Source organism: Buceros rhinoceros, unplaced genomic scaffold, assembly GCF_000710305.1.
Source record: "Buceros rhinoceros silvestris isolate BGI_N320 unplaced genomic scaffold, ASM71030v1 scaffold7381, whole genome shotgun sequence".
Classification (NCBI taxonomy): domain Eukaryota; kingdom Metazoa; phylum Chordata; class Aves; order Bucerotiformes; family Bucerotidae; genus Buceros; species Buceros rhinoceros.
In genome coordinates, this window is record NW_010395998.1 from 141280 (window position 1) to 158415 (window position 17136).

General features: G+C 36.6%; 1 protein-coding gene across 1 annotated transcript in view; it reads left to right on the forward strand.

Annotated features, from left to right (window-relative positions):
• TMTC2 (transmembrane and tetratricopeptide repeat containing 2) overlaps positions 1 to 17136 on the forward strand; it is a gene marked incomplete at its 5' end in the record, with an annotated part of 141570 nt that overhangs the window by 79144 nt on the left and 45290 nt on the right. The window contains one exon of the mRNA XM_010145743.1: positions 6946 to 7067. Within this exon, the coding sequence (XP_010144045.1) occupies positions 6946 to 7067 (122 nt within the window). The remainder of the gene's footprint in view (positions 1 to 6945; positions 7068 to 17136) is intronic.

Sequence of the window (17136 nt, forward strand, 5' to 3'; positions counted from 1 at the left end):
TAGTTTTACAGTACGTGCTGTGCAAGACTTACTTTTTTAAGCACCAAGGTTAAGCAGTAAAATACATATCCCACATCATAACTTATGCAGAGCATGCTATCTGCACTTGTCCGTGCTCCGGTCATCAGCGTGCTTCTCATGAAGCTTTACTGGTTATTTCTTACTAAATTTACATTACGAACCTTTTTTCTTTTAAAACTAGCTTGGTTGAAAAATAGGATTTTTTTCTTTCATGTGTATATTTTATTATATGTTCAAGTGAAATAAGAATAGAGTCCACTCCAGTAGTGATGGGAGCAGAAGGCTATTGTTCCTTCTCTCCCCCTCCCTCCTCCCTTCCTTCTACTTTCTCCCCTCCGAGACTTTTTGGTAGTTTATATCTGCTGTCCACAGCTGAGTATAAATCTCTGGGCTGATTGCAGTGTCTCCTGTTTTTTCACTTTGTTTTATTTGAGGAATTAAAGCTGGGTATGAAGGTTAGAGCAGTGCATTGCTGAGGGCGTAGTGAACACAATGTTTGAGATGAGGGATTTTTTCCATGTTCACAGGTTTTCTTAGTTTTATCTCTTTGGACTATTGATCTGTAATTTCATGTGAAATGTAGTTGTCTTAGGCAATATTCTGAAAAAGCTGAAAGTCTAAGCCTGAAATGCATTTGTTATATGTTAATATATTAATATGTTAATATGTTATTAAACATATAGGGGGTTGTATGAAAATAAGTGTAATCGTAACATTTATAGACCAAAAATGTGGTCCAATACTGAAACGGGGGATCTTGGTTAGGCATGATTCTAATGGAAAGTGCTTCTATTAGGAAGATTTCTTTTAAAGAAATCTGTACTGGCATAATGTCTATGTTTTACTGACCAAAAAAGAAATCTTTATAATGTGTTTAAATTTAAAAAAAAGCAAGAAAAGAATACAGTCACATGTTCAATTATGAATTCTTAGTTTGTACCCTTATGATTTACTGCTGGCTGCACATCTGTTGGAAAGTGAAAATGAAATTATCACTCTCAGGTGGGCTCAATGCCCCTATTTCATCAATGTACTTCTTTCACTGGAATTCTTTGTACAACAGGAAACAGCTATGCAAAGTCCGTCTGTTCCACACTGCAAGTGATTTTGTTTTGCCCTTCATTTATATCTATTTTCCCTTTTATGTATTTTCCTTCTAAAGTAGCTTAGTGGTCCAATCACATCAGTCTTTGCTTTGGCTAATTCAGGCCTGTGAGAATCTGCTCAATTAAACTAGTAGATTGACTCCCATCTATTAAAAGCCCTCTTTAAATACAATACCTTCCTTGAAATCTTCAAGGAGATTGTTCTGTAAAAGGAAAAGAACCAAACAGAATATGGTGAGTCTTTGCAGAACTTGATGCTCATTAACTTCACGTGCTTCAGCTGTTTGAGATGTGCATGCACTGCATATTTATCACCAAGACTGTTCATCCTTTGCAGTGTATCTTATATATCAGTATTGTATAACATCAAACTGTGCTTCTAGATTTATTATGTTATTGTATGTACTGGTACCTAAGGGAAGAAAGAAGAAATCTATACATCTAGGGAGGTGAATTTATGCTGAGTGCATCTGCAGCCTTGGTTTGCACAAGGAGGCTGCACGGTTGCATTATAAAAGACACAAACCCTTTGTGATGCTGTGGTACAGGGATGCAGACTTCCCCATCATTTTCTGAGGTAACCTGTGTATGTTCTTAATTCAAAGGAATGATGGAAAAATGAAATTTAAATCCTGACTGGTTGTGTATAATAGAGATTTCCCTTCTCCTTTCTGTTTTGACTTCTGCTCTTGTCAGTGCCAAATCCTGTATTTTCTGTATTACCTTTTTACCATCCAGCAATTTGAGTGGCAGATTTGCCTTGCATTGTCTCCTTTAGAGAGATAATTTTTCAGTTGTCTTTTCAGAAATATCTTTTTGGGTCCTAAGAGGAGGACCACAGGAGGGACATATATTCTTAATTTTTCTAGATGGTATGGGTACATGACCTATAGAGCCAGAGTGCTATTACATCCGTAGTTCCATTGTACTTGCTCATGGATAAGTCTAACATGCTTCTGCAAGCAGACAGCCTTTGCTCGGTATGACAACATGCATCTGAAACAGAACAAGTCCACTATCAGCAGGTGAGAGGTTAGCCTAGAATAGTATAACATATGCTCATATAAAATGGTAGATGATTTTTTTTTAACAATATGTGATATGTGTTAGAAAATCTTTTTTTTTTTTACCCTGAGGATTTGTGTTAAGCTCATATTCCACTCCATTATCGAGTATAAAGTTAGTCTTTCAAAGGGAATAACTGCTAGCAAGCTGATCCTTTTTTATTATTACTATTTAATATGAATATTGAATGTTTAATGTGATTGTTATTGTTCTTTAGTTATCCTTAATTAATTTGTCCTGGGACCACTTTAGTAGGGGTGTTTATGTTATTCTTTTAGTTTGCTGGTAGGTTTTTTGTTTGTATTCTGTGTATTTTAAAAGATTATTTTTCAATCCAAAGGATTCTGGGGAAATATGAAGAAATATAGCTTTGGAGAATGGTAGTCTTGCAATCTGATCTATCACTATGGCAAAGAAAATCCACTTGAGTATGAGGATTGTAGTTAGGGCGGTGTAAGTCTAGTTAAAAGGTAGCCCATTTCTCTTTTGTCATAAAGTATTAATAGAGGTGTTAGTGAACTATGTATACGCTCCTTAAATAGTGTTTCAGTTGCACATTAATGTGTTTTCTTGCACTAATTAGTAAATGAAGGTTACAATTAAATAATCTATGTTCCATCTTTTGGAACAGGCTAAGAAATGAGTGCATAAATAACAGAAAATATTAGCTGAACTGTAAAAATTGAAATATTTTTGAATGACTGATTTTTCTCCTTCCACTCCAGTTAGCTGTTGAATTTCTTGTCACCACTCATCTTGCAGGCAATGCTGCATGTGGCTGCATATTGAGATGCATTAGGAAACTGAATAACTGCCACTTTATGTCTTAAGGTTTCCACTGCCATTAATTTCTTTCTCTGTTGTTACTTTTGATAGAAAAGCAGGATGCAACTCTTTAGAACTTTATAGATTGGACAAGTTTCATTAATAAATTGTGTGTGTGTGTGTGACCTTTCAGGTTTTTAACATGAGTTTTGAAAGATTTTACAAATTAAGTAATTGTTAAAGTAAATCTAGAAACCTGCTCGCATGTACCATTGGTTTGCATATTTTCTGCCAATAGATACTGTTACTTTCCTAATGACAAAATCAGTTATGTTGCAAGTTTATAAAATTACACTATCATAAATGACAAACATTGGTTTTCATATTTTAATGTCAGACACACGAATGCATCCTGAATGACAGAATTCAATCCATACAATTGATTCAAACTATACATGTTTTCTAAGTCTTTTTTTTTTAAAACTACCTTAAAGTGGAATAGCTTTTATTAAAATTGCATAAGTCTAACACATAAAATCACTTGATTGAATTAACGCTTCAATTAACAGTTGCTTGATTTTATTTCAGTCTTTGAGTATGACAGTGTCAGAACCTTTGTCAATTTTCAAATTAGTTTAATTTCTTTTTAGATAGGAGTGTCATCATAAATCATTTAAAAGATTAAATTAATGACACCCTAACAGTACTTCCTTCTGTAGTAATGGCACGTTCTAATTGCTTGTAATACAGTAGTTCTTGATGATATGGGGCTTATGGACAGAAAACAGACTCTTCAGGGAAAAAAAAGATGTTCAGCTATAGAGAATTTCCTGTAAAGTCTTCGGGGGAATAAAATAAAATTTTCTCTACTGTTTGACATTTAGATTGACATATTGTAGCTTTGTTTCTAGATGTGCCACTCAGAAATATCCTCAAAGTTTTGAGTCTGGCTTGAGAAGTAGTTGAGCTCTTAAAAAGCTCTTAAAATTTGAATTTGCCAGTATTCCAAAGATGTTAATCTTTTCTTGTATCAGAATCCATCATGGAAAATAGATGAGAACCTTGGACCTTTTAGAATTTTGGCAGTGCATTCAGCATATACTATCAGCAGATAATAACTCCACATCTTATGGCTGTTTACATTGTTTTTTAAAGGATCTTGTTAATTGCTTGAAACTTTGCCAGTCTCTAACAGGTTGGGCTGGAGTTTTCCACCTAAAGAAATGAAAAGGGCAATATGGATTCCTCATTTCCTGTATGCTAAATAAAGCAGGGGCCTATGGGAAAACAAGTACACAATCAAATAATTATCTGCCGTAAAGCATACAGCTAGGGAGAGGAGTTAAGGGGAGCATATAGCTTGACTTCTTCCATCTTTCAACGCTTCATGAATTTGTTTTGTGCATAACAAGATATAATGTTACATCACTTATTTCTGAGAGATGACATAGTAAAAAAAAATGCATGTGACATTGATATCCCGGAATTTGATCATGGGTTTTGCAGGATGTTCATGTTACTCTGGTGTTTCTTTCCTGTTTGGATTTTTTTTTTTTTTTAATTTGGCTTGGATTTTTTTGAAATTGTTCCTTTAGTTTAGCCCTAACCAGCAATAGAAAAACTTGAGTACTTCTGGGACTGAAATATCAGCAATGTCTGTATATGTAATCAGATATCCAGGAACAATGTATGAGTACAGAATGCTCTGTAGATCCTTGAATTAGAAATTCTTGTCTGCTAGATTTACAGGCTTGCACTCCTCTTTGGAAAAACTCTATTTGCACATGAAAATCATCTTGGCATCCCTTAGCCTTGGCTCGGTGTGAATTCTGACTCTACATTACACTCATTTTCTCTGCAGGCTGTAGTTTGGTCATTTTGTATGCGCTGCACTCTCAAGTCCTGAAAATCAAACTTATATGCAACATTTTGCCTGGGATCCATATCCTCTGGTGATAAAGATAGCAGGAAAAAAAAAATCTGTCTGGACCTATTCCAGTTTTCTTTCTTCAAGAAAATCCTCTAGTCCCAGTAAATATCCAAGATAAAGTAGTAAGAGTTCCTTCCTTTTTGCTTCTTCGAGCATGTAGGTGACACCTTTTTCTCTTCAATTTCGGGCGTGTGGTAGTTGGCTTCAAGCTTAAATAAAGAACATTGGTCCTTCTCTTTCTCCAATGCCCTCACAGCCGTTAATTTCCATGTAATGCAGAACTGAGGGCAGTGATTCACATGGAGACAGCCTTAGCCAACCTCTACTTGGGTCATCTGTGGTTCTGTCCTGATCCTCCAGTGATTGGCACTGGGTGAACTGTGACTTCCTAATTTTGGAAAGATACTTGGCCATTTTTTTGTAATGAATCAGCTGGTGAGATGATGAAATCCTGACTCTCCTGTAGGCATTTGCAGTGTGGTTTGGACAAGGGCATATTTTTATCTAGAGCCCTTGTGAAAGAGCTGTGTAAATGCAGTGTTTTAATATGAAAGCTACTATTCTTCACCATTACATACTTGTTTGATATTGCCTGTTTACAGCCTTTGAGAAATGTGGTTGTTTTCTTCTTGGAGAAAGAGCCTACCTTTCTCTATATGCTAAATTCTTCCTCAGGAGCTTCAAGACTACAGTTACCTGTACCACAGTATATGGCTTTCTGACATCCCATTGATCTGTTGTTCTTCAACATTACCTGTCTCAGCCTCTCACAGTAAAGAATTTAACTTTGAATAATGTTCAGTTTTGGTCATTTCATATGCAACTTCTTAAGACTAGCAATTTTAAAATTATGGATGCTGTATTCTAATTTGGACCAATCGTTGCAGATTAACTAATTTAACTACATTCAGAGTTTACATTTTTAATGTCACAGGATCATCTGGTTGAAAGCGATCTTTAAGATCATCGAGTCCAACTGTACACCTTGCACTGCCAGGGTCTCTAAACCATGTCCCTCAGCACCACATCTACATGTCTTTTAAACACTTCCAGGGATGGGGATCCATCCCCTGGTCAGCCTATTCCAATGCTTCACAACCCTGTCTGTAAAGAAATGCTTTCTAATATCCAATCTAAGTCTCCTCTGGTTCAACTGGATTCCATTTTCTCTGGTCTTGTCATTTGTCACATGAGAGAAGAGACCAACCCCAACCTCACTATTACCTCTTTTCAGGTAGTTGTAGAGAGCCTCCTTTTCTCTAGGCTAAACAACCCCAGCTCCCTCAGCTGCTCCTCATAAGACTTGTTCTGTAGACCCTTTCCCAGCTTCATTACCCTTCTCTGGACACACTCCAGCACCTCAGTGTCCTTCTTGCAGTGAAGGGCCCAAAACTGGACATAGCATTCAAGGTGTGGCCTCACCAGCGCCGAGCACAGGGGGACAATCACTTCCCTGCTCCTGCTGGCCGCACTGTTTCTGATACAAGCCAGGATGCTGTTGGCCTTCTTGGCCACCTGGGCACACTGCTGGCTCATATTCAGACGGCTGTCAACCAACACCCTCAGGTCTTTTTCTACTGTCTGGGCTTCTCCCTCCAGTATAGTTTCAGGACAGTTTTCTTAACCTTTCCTAGTTTTTAAAAAAATCGAGGTTCTTCATGTATTATGATTAAATGCAAACACTTTTCGTATTCTCCCTAGCATTCCATGCTGTGCAGTGTGGACTGATGGAAAAGACTTAAGTTTTTTGTAGTAGATGCTATAAAATTTCTGTTACTTTGTGACTGAAATTTAGCAGCTGGAGCTCTCTCTTGCAATTCTGTTCCAAGAAGACTTTCATCTCAGTTGTGTTCTTTGAGCCCTAATAAGGCCATAACTCAAATCTCCTCATTCAAGTGCCTGTAAGGCTTTTTTGTGTGTGTCATTGCAGGTGTTCAAAGCACTTCACCCTTTTCAAGGTCTTTGCCCATTTTATACATAGCAAATGATAAATGAGATAATAAACCATGGAAACCTTGAGAACGGGGCATTCTCACTAGCATTTGTTTCACCCTATAGGGGAAGCCTATATGAGAATGAGCCGACTGCCAGAAGCAGAGCACTGGTACGTGGAGTCACTGCGATCCAAGAGCGACCACATCCCAGCCCACCTCACTTATGGAAAACTGCTGGCTCTGACGGTGAGTTAATCAGCAGCTCCTTGGGAGCTGGTCCCAAGATCTTCAAGTAGACGAGGTAAAGGACAGGTAGACTTTTGCCTGAAAGTTACTTATTGCCCTATTTGTCACACTATTTCGGTCATGCCTTGTAATTAGAGATTTTGACAGCATCAGGGATTTTTGTGAAGCATTGCATCCATTCCTGAAATATCACCAAGTCTGTGCTGGAAGAAAACAGTTATAATACTGTAGGAACTTTATAAGAGATAGTAAGAGTTCTTTGGTTAAAAAAGCCTTTGCTGTAATTATTTTGTAGCACAAGTAATGATGTTAGTATGATAAGATAGTGTTTGACCCAGCCTATGGCAGAGCTAGGGGTGTCACCTGTACTTCGTGAATTACACATCTCATGCTTTGAATTTATACTTCTTTAAGAATATCCCTTTGACCATGTGAAAAGAACTATTCAGTTTTTAAGAGCTAGTTCTAAAAAAGTAATAAGAATTTGTCTTTTTCATTTCTTCAGAATTTACTTTTGAGCACAGATGAACTTCTAGCTCCTTACTAAACTGGCCTCATATGATAGTTATAGCAGAGCACCAGTACCTTCTTGGTTTTCACATACTTTGAAGATGAAAATGGATTTCTATTTTATTCACTAACATAATTTTGTTTTAAAACTGCCTTTCACTTGTTTTCCATTTCTCATTCTCATTCTTCTGACCATATCCTCTTCCATTTTTCTCTTCTACATTTGCATTCATTGTTCACCCCAGCTGTTTCGTATTTCCTTTCTATTCTCTACTGAAGTGCCTTTGTATGGCTCTTCAGTCCTTGTGCCTCAGCCTGAATATCTTCCTTGTCTTTTCAACTAGCTATAAGATTTTACTCTGACCTTGATTATGCCCTGTCCAGTCTTCATGGACTTGAACACAGGGTAGAGATCCAATGAAGAAAAATAGCTCGTAATTAATTTTAGCACATCCATTGCTGCTAAAAGGATTTGAAAAAGGGGGAGAAATTAGAACAGAAGTTTTCTATATGAGTAGTAAGTGACAACAGAGTTAGAAAGAATTAAAAGTGTTATCACATAATGTTAATGATTAAAAACTACCTGGATGGGATTTTTTCACTTGTAATGGAAGTCAAGATGGTAGTGTTATATCCCCTCTTCCTGTCAGTTCCAGGCCGTGGCAATGCAGTTTGCAATTACAGTTAAAATTTCTCGGATATTGACAAATACATGCATTCACTGTTATATTCCTCTTGGATAGAACTGCAGATAGATTATACAGCAAATTTTCCTAATTTACCTTGCTTTTCATATCTTGCACCTAAGAATAATAGGAGAAAGTCAACATTATTTTTTTCTTCTTAGCAGATATTTGACACAGAAGGTCTAATTTATTATAATTGCTGTGGAGAGAGAAAGACTTTTCTCTATTAGAATCCATGTGGTTTTTTTCTTTTCTTTTTTTTTCTTCTTTTCTATTCCACACACAGACCCCTATCCCAGTACTCCTCTGGTTAATTGCGCACATTTTCTGAACTGCTGAGTATATGAAATATCAGGTCTGCTAGGGAAAGTCTTGCAGTTGTTCTGGGAAACAAGGTCTCTGTTTTCTTCAAAATAACAAAATACCCAAATCTGATAACTCTGTACAAACATTGTGAGCCACTAAAAAGGAATTTTGAATTTTTGTCTCCTCATTATGAAAGCTCAGGTATAGCATTAAACATAAGTGGCCTACTGCAACTTTGGGAAGGAAGTGATGAAAAATGTACGTGAATCCTTATAGTAGTATTGAACTATTTACTTTTCTCCAGGGATATAAATGCAAGTTACATGTGGGATGGATTGTGCTTTGAGAATCTGAACTATGTTTGTGGTAGAATGTGTTTCATTAACAAAAGGGACAGGAGCTGTGTACTGCTTTGAACACTGAATACTGAACCATGATCAGCAATAAAATACTCAGCCTGTCCTTTCTCAACACACACTTGCTTACCTATAGTTGCTCTGTGCCAGAACTGTAGCCCATTTTCATCATGTTTGTTTGTTATCATTTCTTGAGACTTTTTACTTTTTTTGGTGTTGCTTCTTCTCATATTCATGGCAGTAGTTACAGATAGGGTTCATGTCCATTCGATTAATAGCAGCATGAGCTGAAAGGATCGTACTGATGTCCTGTTGGCTTTTAGTGGCAGAGGCTTCATAAAAGCATAAGAAGGCAACATGTTGATGACAAAGTAATTAGAGACAGCAAAAAATTTTTCAGGTGGTTATTTTAGTCATGGAGGGGAAAAAAGTTCATTTATCTTTCATCTGTTGAAATTTGGCATTTATTTCATTTAACTCTTTCAACTACAAACTCTGAAAAGACATTCAACAGGAGAATGGATGATGAAGAGATTTGGCAGTAGAATATGGATTTTTGTCTCCACGTTGGTCACTAATCCCTAATCAGTTTTGCAGCCTACCATCTGCTCAGTGATTCATATTAAATGAATTTTGTCTAGTTCCTAGCATACTGAACTGTACTAATATTCGTTCCCATTGCAAATATGTGATTGCTTCAACTGACATGCTTCCTGGAAGTCTGCATAGACTTCCTTGGGATTCAGTAACCTTAGAGCTGTTCCCTTTGGCACAGTCGTTTCAGCCCATGCCTAACTTGAGGGACCATTGTGATTTATTCTTCTGTTAAACTTTGCTACCTAGGCTCATGATCATTTCTCACAGCCTGTATATTTAGGAGAGAGAAAAGCCACTTCAGGTAGTTTTCAGATGTTAGAGGAGAGATGTTTTAGAAGCTTCTTTTCCCTCATGTGTTGGAACCAAACCTTCAGACTTTTTGCCATCCTGTGGAGACAGAACTATTGATAACACTTCTCTGTGTCTCTTTTCCAGAAGAGAAATGTGAGATGGTTGGTGAAGTGAAGGGTGGAAGTGGGTGCTAATATAGATAGAAATCTTTTCTCTGTCAGAGAAACCGGGGCTGAGGAAGATTTCAGACAAAGGCAATTCTAGTATAAAACCCCCTAGGAGTAAAGTCAAATCTGTAAGGTCCACACATTCAGCTCTGTTTTAATTCCTGACTTAAATTCCAATGAAGTGGCTTAATTTCAACTTTTGCGGCTTTTCTGCCTCCTTAAGTCTGATGCAATTATTAATGCTTACTGAAAGCAGCATGACATGGAATCATCAAATCCAACTGTAAACCTAACACTACTGAGTCCACCATTAAACCATAGCCCTAAGCATCACATCTACACATCTTTTAAATACCACCCGTAACTCATTCACTTCACTGGGCAGCCTGTTCTAATTCTTGATAAACTCTTACAGTTGAAGAAGTTTTTACTAATACCCAACCTAAACCTCTCCTGGCACAACCTGAAGCCATTTCCTCTTGTGCTATCACTTGTTAGTTACTTGGGAGAAGAGGCTGAACCCCAATTCAACACAACCTCCTTTCAGTAGTTGCAGAGAGCAATAAGGTCTTCCCTGAGCCTTCTTTTTTCCAGGCTAAACAACCCCAGTTCCCTCAGCTGCTCCTCACAGGACTTGTTCTCTAGACCCTTCATCTGTGGTGTAACTCTTCTTTCGACATGCTTCAGCATCTCAATGTCTTCTTTGTAGTGAGGAGCCTAAAAGTGGACATAGTATTCAAGGTGTGGCCTCACCAGTGCTGAGTAGAACAGGACAATCCCTTCCCTCCTCCTGCTGCCCATACTATTTTTGATACAAGCTGGGATGCTGTTGGCCTTCTTGGCCACCTGGTCACATTGCTGGCTCATATTCAGCCAACTGTCAACCAATACCCCAAGGTCCTTTTCCACTGGAGAGCTTTCCAAGCTACTCTCCCCCAAGCCTGTAGTTTGCAAGGAGTTGTTGTGACCCAAGTGCAGAACCTAGCACTTGGCTTTGTTGAACTTCATACAATTGGCCTCAGTCCATTGATCCAGCCTGTCCATGTCCCTCTGCAGAGCCTCCCAACTTTCAAGCAGATCGACACACCCACGCAATTTGGTATTATCTGCAATCTTACTGAGGGTGCACTCAATCCCCTCATCCAGATCATTAATAAAGATGTTGAAGAGGACAGGCCTCAAAACTGAGACCTGGGGAACACCACTTGTGACCAGGCACCAACTGGATTTAACTCCATTCACCACAAACGCTATTTAATTCCATTCACTACATGATTCATGTAGTCCCTTAGTGCCAATCTGGATACCTGGACAGCCTTCTTGTACCTTCTGTTTTCTTTGCCTTCCCATAAGGAACAGTGAGGACCCCCTATGCCCAGTGTGTAGACTAGAAATTTGCAAAATTGCTTGCTTGTTACAGCAGGCTATCCTTTCCTAACTTTTCAGCAAAAGCTTTTCAGACTTTCATAAACAGGGACATAGAGAGAAATGAGTGTTCTAGAGTGTAAACTGTTTATTTTGTTCATGTTGTATGGCTTTGGTTCTGTCAAGCACTAGCTATTTCTGTAGGAATAGTTCTATATAGTTTTTCTATATAGAAAACTAGGAAGTTTTCTATATCTACAATGGCCTGTGCCTTTATTTTTCTTTCTTATTTTAATACTGAGTTCTTCAGGACACTTAAAATAAAGGCACCATATACTAGATCAATTTATTAACACAGCAATAAAAAATATGTTTGGGGTTTTAAAATGTTTTTATTATTATTTCCAACTTGACAGATAACCTGCATGAGCAACGTTATCTAAATAAAATGTTAACTTTGCTTTGAACAGGGATTGGACAGGATGATATCTCTTGGTCTTTTCCAGCATGAATTGTTCTATGATTCTATATAATTTTTTCATGCTCAAACTTGTACCGGTTTACTAAAATAAGTTTAGAAGTATGTGAAAACTGGGAATATAGAGTGTTACAAGCCCAGTCTCTGCCAGGTGATTGGACAAACCTGCAGAAACAATATTTTTCTTCTTCTAAGCCTACACAAATTTTTATGTATGTGTATCTGAGAATCTGGAAAGATGCAAAACCGAAGTAACCCAGTAAAATAAAAGGCGAAATAAAAATCCAAATAAATCAAGCTTTCCTTTCCTATCCCTGAAAACCTGCTGGTGAAAAACTCTGACCATCAATAATAATTCTAAATACTAAACATGGCATTTCAGCACAAAGTTATTCTCAGTAAAGTTTACTTTCTGAATAACTTTAAAGATAAGTTCATAAAATGCAGAATATGCTGTTCAGCTTGTAATAACAATTGACACAAAACAAACCAACAAAATAAACAAAACCCAAAGCAAAAATAGCTGTTAAGTTGATTTGAAATACCTAAGTGTTATAGTTCTAATTTGCATGCCTTAAAACCTTTAGAGTAAAAAATTACTTATTTTACTAAAATAACTCACTATTTTTATTTTAGTGCAGACATTTGTCTCAAGTCTTGTTAGCTCTTTTGGGATACAAAAAATGCCTGGTGGACTTGGGCATGATGCTGCATATGCAGAAAAAAACAGACCAACTTAAGAGCTCCAAAGGAACAGCTAGTGAATTTATAGTTTTCTTACCTAATATCGTAAGTCATGAGTATTTCATAATTTCATAAGCCTACATTAGATAATGTTATATGTTCATATCTAAAAATTACAGCTCACTAAGCTACAATTTTTCTGAAAACATATTAAAACAGCATAGTTTAGTGGTTGAAAAGCATGACTAGTAGCTTAGCTAGTAGAATAATTGGAAAATAGCCAGTTGACTGGGGCTTAAGTTTGTGCGCTTTTTTATTATTTATTTTTCAGAAACATGTAGCTGTTTAGGGCGGTCGTGCTTTGTCATTATGTGCTTTTTATATCTTCAACTAGTAAACTGCATAAATTAGTTGAGAAATTTATTTTTCGGTGTGACATGTTGGTTGACCTAGGCAATTTCCTGGTAGCACAGGAGTTTGCTACCACAGCATCTGAGTCTCGTCCCTTGCTTAGGTGATTTATTTCTATATCACAAAGAAAAGCATATTTTTTTGTAAAAGGCTTTAAAATTGCAAGTCTCCCAATTCTAAGATAATAATGAGTCTGTCAAAAATGAGAATGCCAGGTGAGGCCTTGAGCATGTGCTGTAATTAATTTTCCATTTTATGAGCAGACCTTCTAGAAGAAAAAAGGTTGGCTATCATGTGATTTAAAAAAAAAAAAAAGCATTTATAAGTAAGGCTTTTAATTTTTTTTTTCCTCCTCCTACTTTAGTCTTTTTGAAGAGAAGACTAAGAAACACTCCCTCCTAATGACTGGCCTCTCTGCCATCAGGCAGTGGATGGTTGTTATAGTACCTTGCTAGTCTGAGAAGCTTTATTGCAATTATAAATAAATCTGTTTTGAAGTTTTGGTTTGTCTGTTTTGAGAGAACTTGAGCCCACAAACCACCCCTCATAGCTTGCAGTAGTGCCTATAATTGGTAAAGTACTTAGGGACAGCCCCATATTGTAACATTTAGCATGTTGCATCTAAGAATTACAGGCTTTGCTATATTTCTTTGGAAAAAATTGCACAGTGTTTTCTTGCATTTTACATGGCACCACACAGTGCTGTTAATCTCCTATTTTTTACTTGCTTGGAAAATCACCCAAAGTGCTGTAATAAAAATTTACTTTGCCTTGTAAAATTTCTGTGTTACAGCTCCAAACCATATTAAATTCAGTAATAATCACTGTAGAATATTCTCTGAAATCTAAAACATTTTATTTTAAAACGTTTTCTCCAAAGGAGGATGGGGAAAAAGCAGACACAGACATGATAGAGACTGGTAGTGTTTTGGATTAAAATAAAAGAAACAGGATTGTGACATTCAAGTATCAACATTGAAGTTAAATACTTTAAGTTTCAAAATACTCCCTCCTCAGTGGTTAGCTGTGTTTTTGCCTGCAGTTGTTTGTTGCTTATGTTCCCGACAAACAGAAGGCTAGCGAGGTAGCCTGCCTTTTTTGGTTAGCTGTGAAATTACTCAGAGTGCCACTATCAAATACCCCGCTGTATTCAGTAATTGGTGTAGTCCTTGAAAGTCATCTCAGAATGAGTATAAATAAATGACAAAAGAAATAAATGGAAGGTAGGAAGAACAGAAATAAATGGGACAGCAGGGGAAAAGGGGAATGGAGTGCAGTAGTGAATAGACTAATTCAACATTTACTATTTGTGTAACTACTTGCTTGTGATGTTCCAGAACAGAAAGGAAATTTGCATTTGTGTTGGACGACTCTGTCATATTGTCATTTTTTATGTCACTGCTTGATTGCAACGCTTTTTCTGTCTCTCTAGATTTACACAAATCGGAAGAAAGCAGGGATGAGATAACAGAGTCATGATGTCGAGAGAATCATGACTTTATAGATAGAGCAATTGCAATGCTCTATGTTAAATTTAGGTATAATTTTCTAGAACAGTTTATCCCTTTTAGTAATAAATTCCTTTAAAAAAACACAAAATATTTTTAGTAATACTTCTTTGGGGAATGATAAATAAGTGTCTACACCCAGAGAAATCTTTAATTTATGAAAAGATGTTTTCTGAATGGGTCAATTTAATTAGATCAGCAAAGCTATTAGACATTTCATTTTGGTCGGCTAAATCCCTTAGCTGTTAGTACTGCTTCTAGGAAGAATTTTTTTAATGAAAATTGTATATTTTGGTTAAACTCCTATCATAACAATGTATAAATGACGTTTAGAAAGCCCTCCCTAAGAAATCAAGTTAAGCCAAGCAATAACCACTGCCACTTTTCTATCATGTATTCCGTTTGTCTTTGGGTCTGACACAGACCCTATGATTTTTCTTCCCACTTGAAATACCATGAGGGATAAAACTGATCCAAGCACAAAGTCTGGATTTAGTTCTGAAATTTTCAAAATGTCAGAAGTTGTTTTCATTTTTATTTTCAGTTCACAAGTAATTTGGTTATAGGGGTGGGAGAGGTGGGTTTCCCTCTTCAGTGTGAAAAGTCGTGTTTATTGACTTCAGAACTGTGAGCCCTGTTTTTTAAAGGTTTGGTTATCTGGTGTATCTGGAGTATTAACACCTCCAGGTTGAATATCAGGATTTCCTAACTACAGAAATTTCAATAACTGACATCTATTGAGCTTGTATTTCTTCTGAGGTTGGCCGCATGCCATAAGTATTGTATCCATAGATATACTTTTTAGTCCCCTTAGGACATATGCTTGGCTGCATGCCAAATGTAGCAGAATTAATTGTAACACAGAGTATTTTCATTCAAATACAACATATCCTTCTAACAAGTTGGTAAATGGTTCTGGAACAGGTATTTAGGCATGTAACCTCTCACTAACCTCCTTTAGGGATCTCATCTTCTGTATCTTGTTTCTAACTTCCTGTAGACAGGAAGAAGGAAGCCCTAAACTTCTTGCTTGGCTCAACATAAATTTAAAGCTTGTTATAGAAAACATCACTGACACAGGATGAATGGCTTTCATGAAAGAAAGAGATCTTTTTGTTTTGTTGTATACTTGAATATAGCCAGCAGTCACCTGTAATTACTCTGTGTATAGTAGTTTTGTCAGTAATCATAGAAAAATGCGTGATATAGACCAAATGTAGCTTAGGAGAAGTTAATAGGACTCAGTGAAAACCGTACGTGGAGACAGTGAATTTATATTCTACTGACTGGCTGGTGAAATATGAGTAGATATTAATATAGTATTTTATCAGAAAATATAAAATGTGGCTTAAGACTGGATGGAAAATGCTTAACATGGAAATTTGCTCAACATTTCATTGCATATACGTGGTATAAAATAATCTAAAGCTTAATAATGCAGGTGAACATTTCAATATGGGTCTAGACACTAAATAAATCACAAGGTGTGGAATGAAATCTGTTCTTTAGAAGTTTACTTAAGACTGTACACAATCTTTCTTCATGTTAACAGAGATATAACATGAGGTAAATTCCTTTTAAACTTCAAGTTGTCTCAAAAGAAAGACTAAAAAGTAGATATATCTTTTAAAAAAAAACAAAGAAAACAACTAAAATAAAAATTTTCAAGAGAAAAAAAACCCCATGTCTGTATATCTTTCCTGTATTGTTTTGAATACTTTAATGTAAAAGAAGAATGTTTTTTGTGATAGGATACCCATTAAAAAACCAAAATATTTGCCAAATAGCACTAATACAGTATTGACTAATCAGAGACATGTTGCTTTACTTGAAAAAACTATCACCTTAATAGATTTCTAATTCTATCTATAAGCAGTGGTGTCGCATTCAAAAATGCTTAAGCGCCGGTGCATTCCCACCATGCCATTAATTATCATTGTAGATGTAAACTCAAGAACCCAATTTATGTGACTACTTTTTGAATTAACCTTGGCTCATTGAAAAATTACAGGCTTAAGTAGAATTTCAGTCAGGCTACTAGATGGATTTTTAGTCAACAAAAATCCACCTGTGTTTGAAGGAGAACTAATGTGATACATTTAGATGGAAACAAAACACTTAAAGTGGAAATAGACATTAAGTTAAAACAAGATGTTGCATTTTATTGATCCTACCAAGGCTTATTTCTAAAAGTAATTTACTGGATTACAGAAGCAGCATGCATAGGCTCATGTGCATGTGAGGACCCTGGTCCAGTGAAATGACTGGGAAGGAGAGTATCAGTCATACCTTAGGCCCAAAGGTATGTGAATGTGTCACAGCAGACAGTCATGAGAAAGTTGCCCCACATTTACTGTAAGGTAAAGATTAGTATGTGGTGAATTATCATGGATTAGTAGATACAGATTTATACCCTAATTTCCCTCCAGAGTAATCCAATTCTTGTTCCCATACACTGAGGTTAATATATTTCATCAAAGCGATGTAACATTCTCATGGTTCTGAAGCTATTAGAGAGCCAAAACGTGAGGGCATCAGTACTAGTAACAGTGTTGTTTCTTACTGTGATCTTCTATGAATATGAAGGTGGAAAACTTTATTTTAAAAAGCATCTTCTACAAACCCACTGATATCAATTGGGCAAAGAAGGGCTTTGCATGACTGTAAACTCCCCCCCCCCCCCCCCCCTTTTTTTTTTTTAAATAAAAAA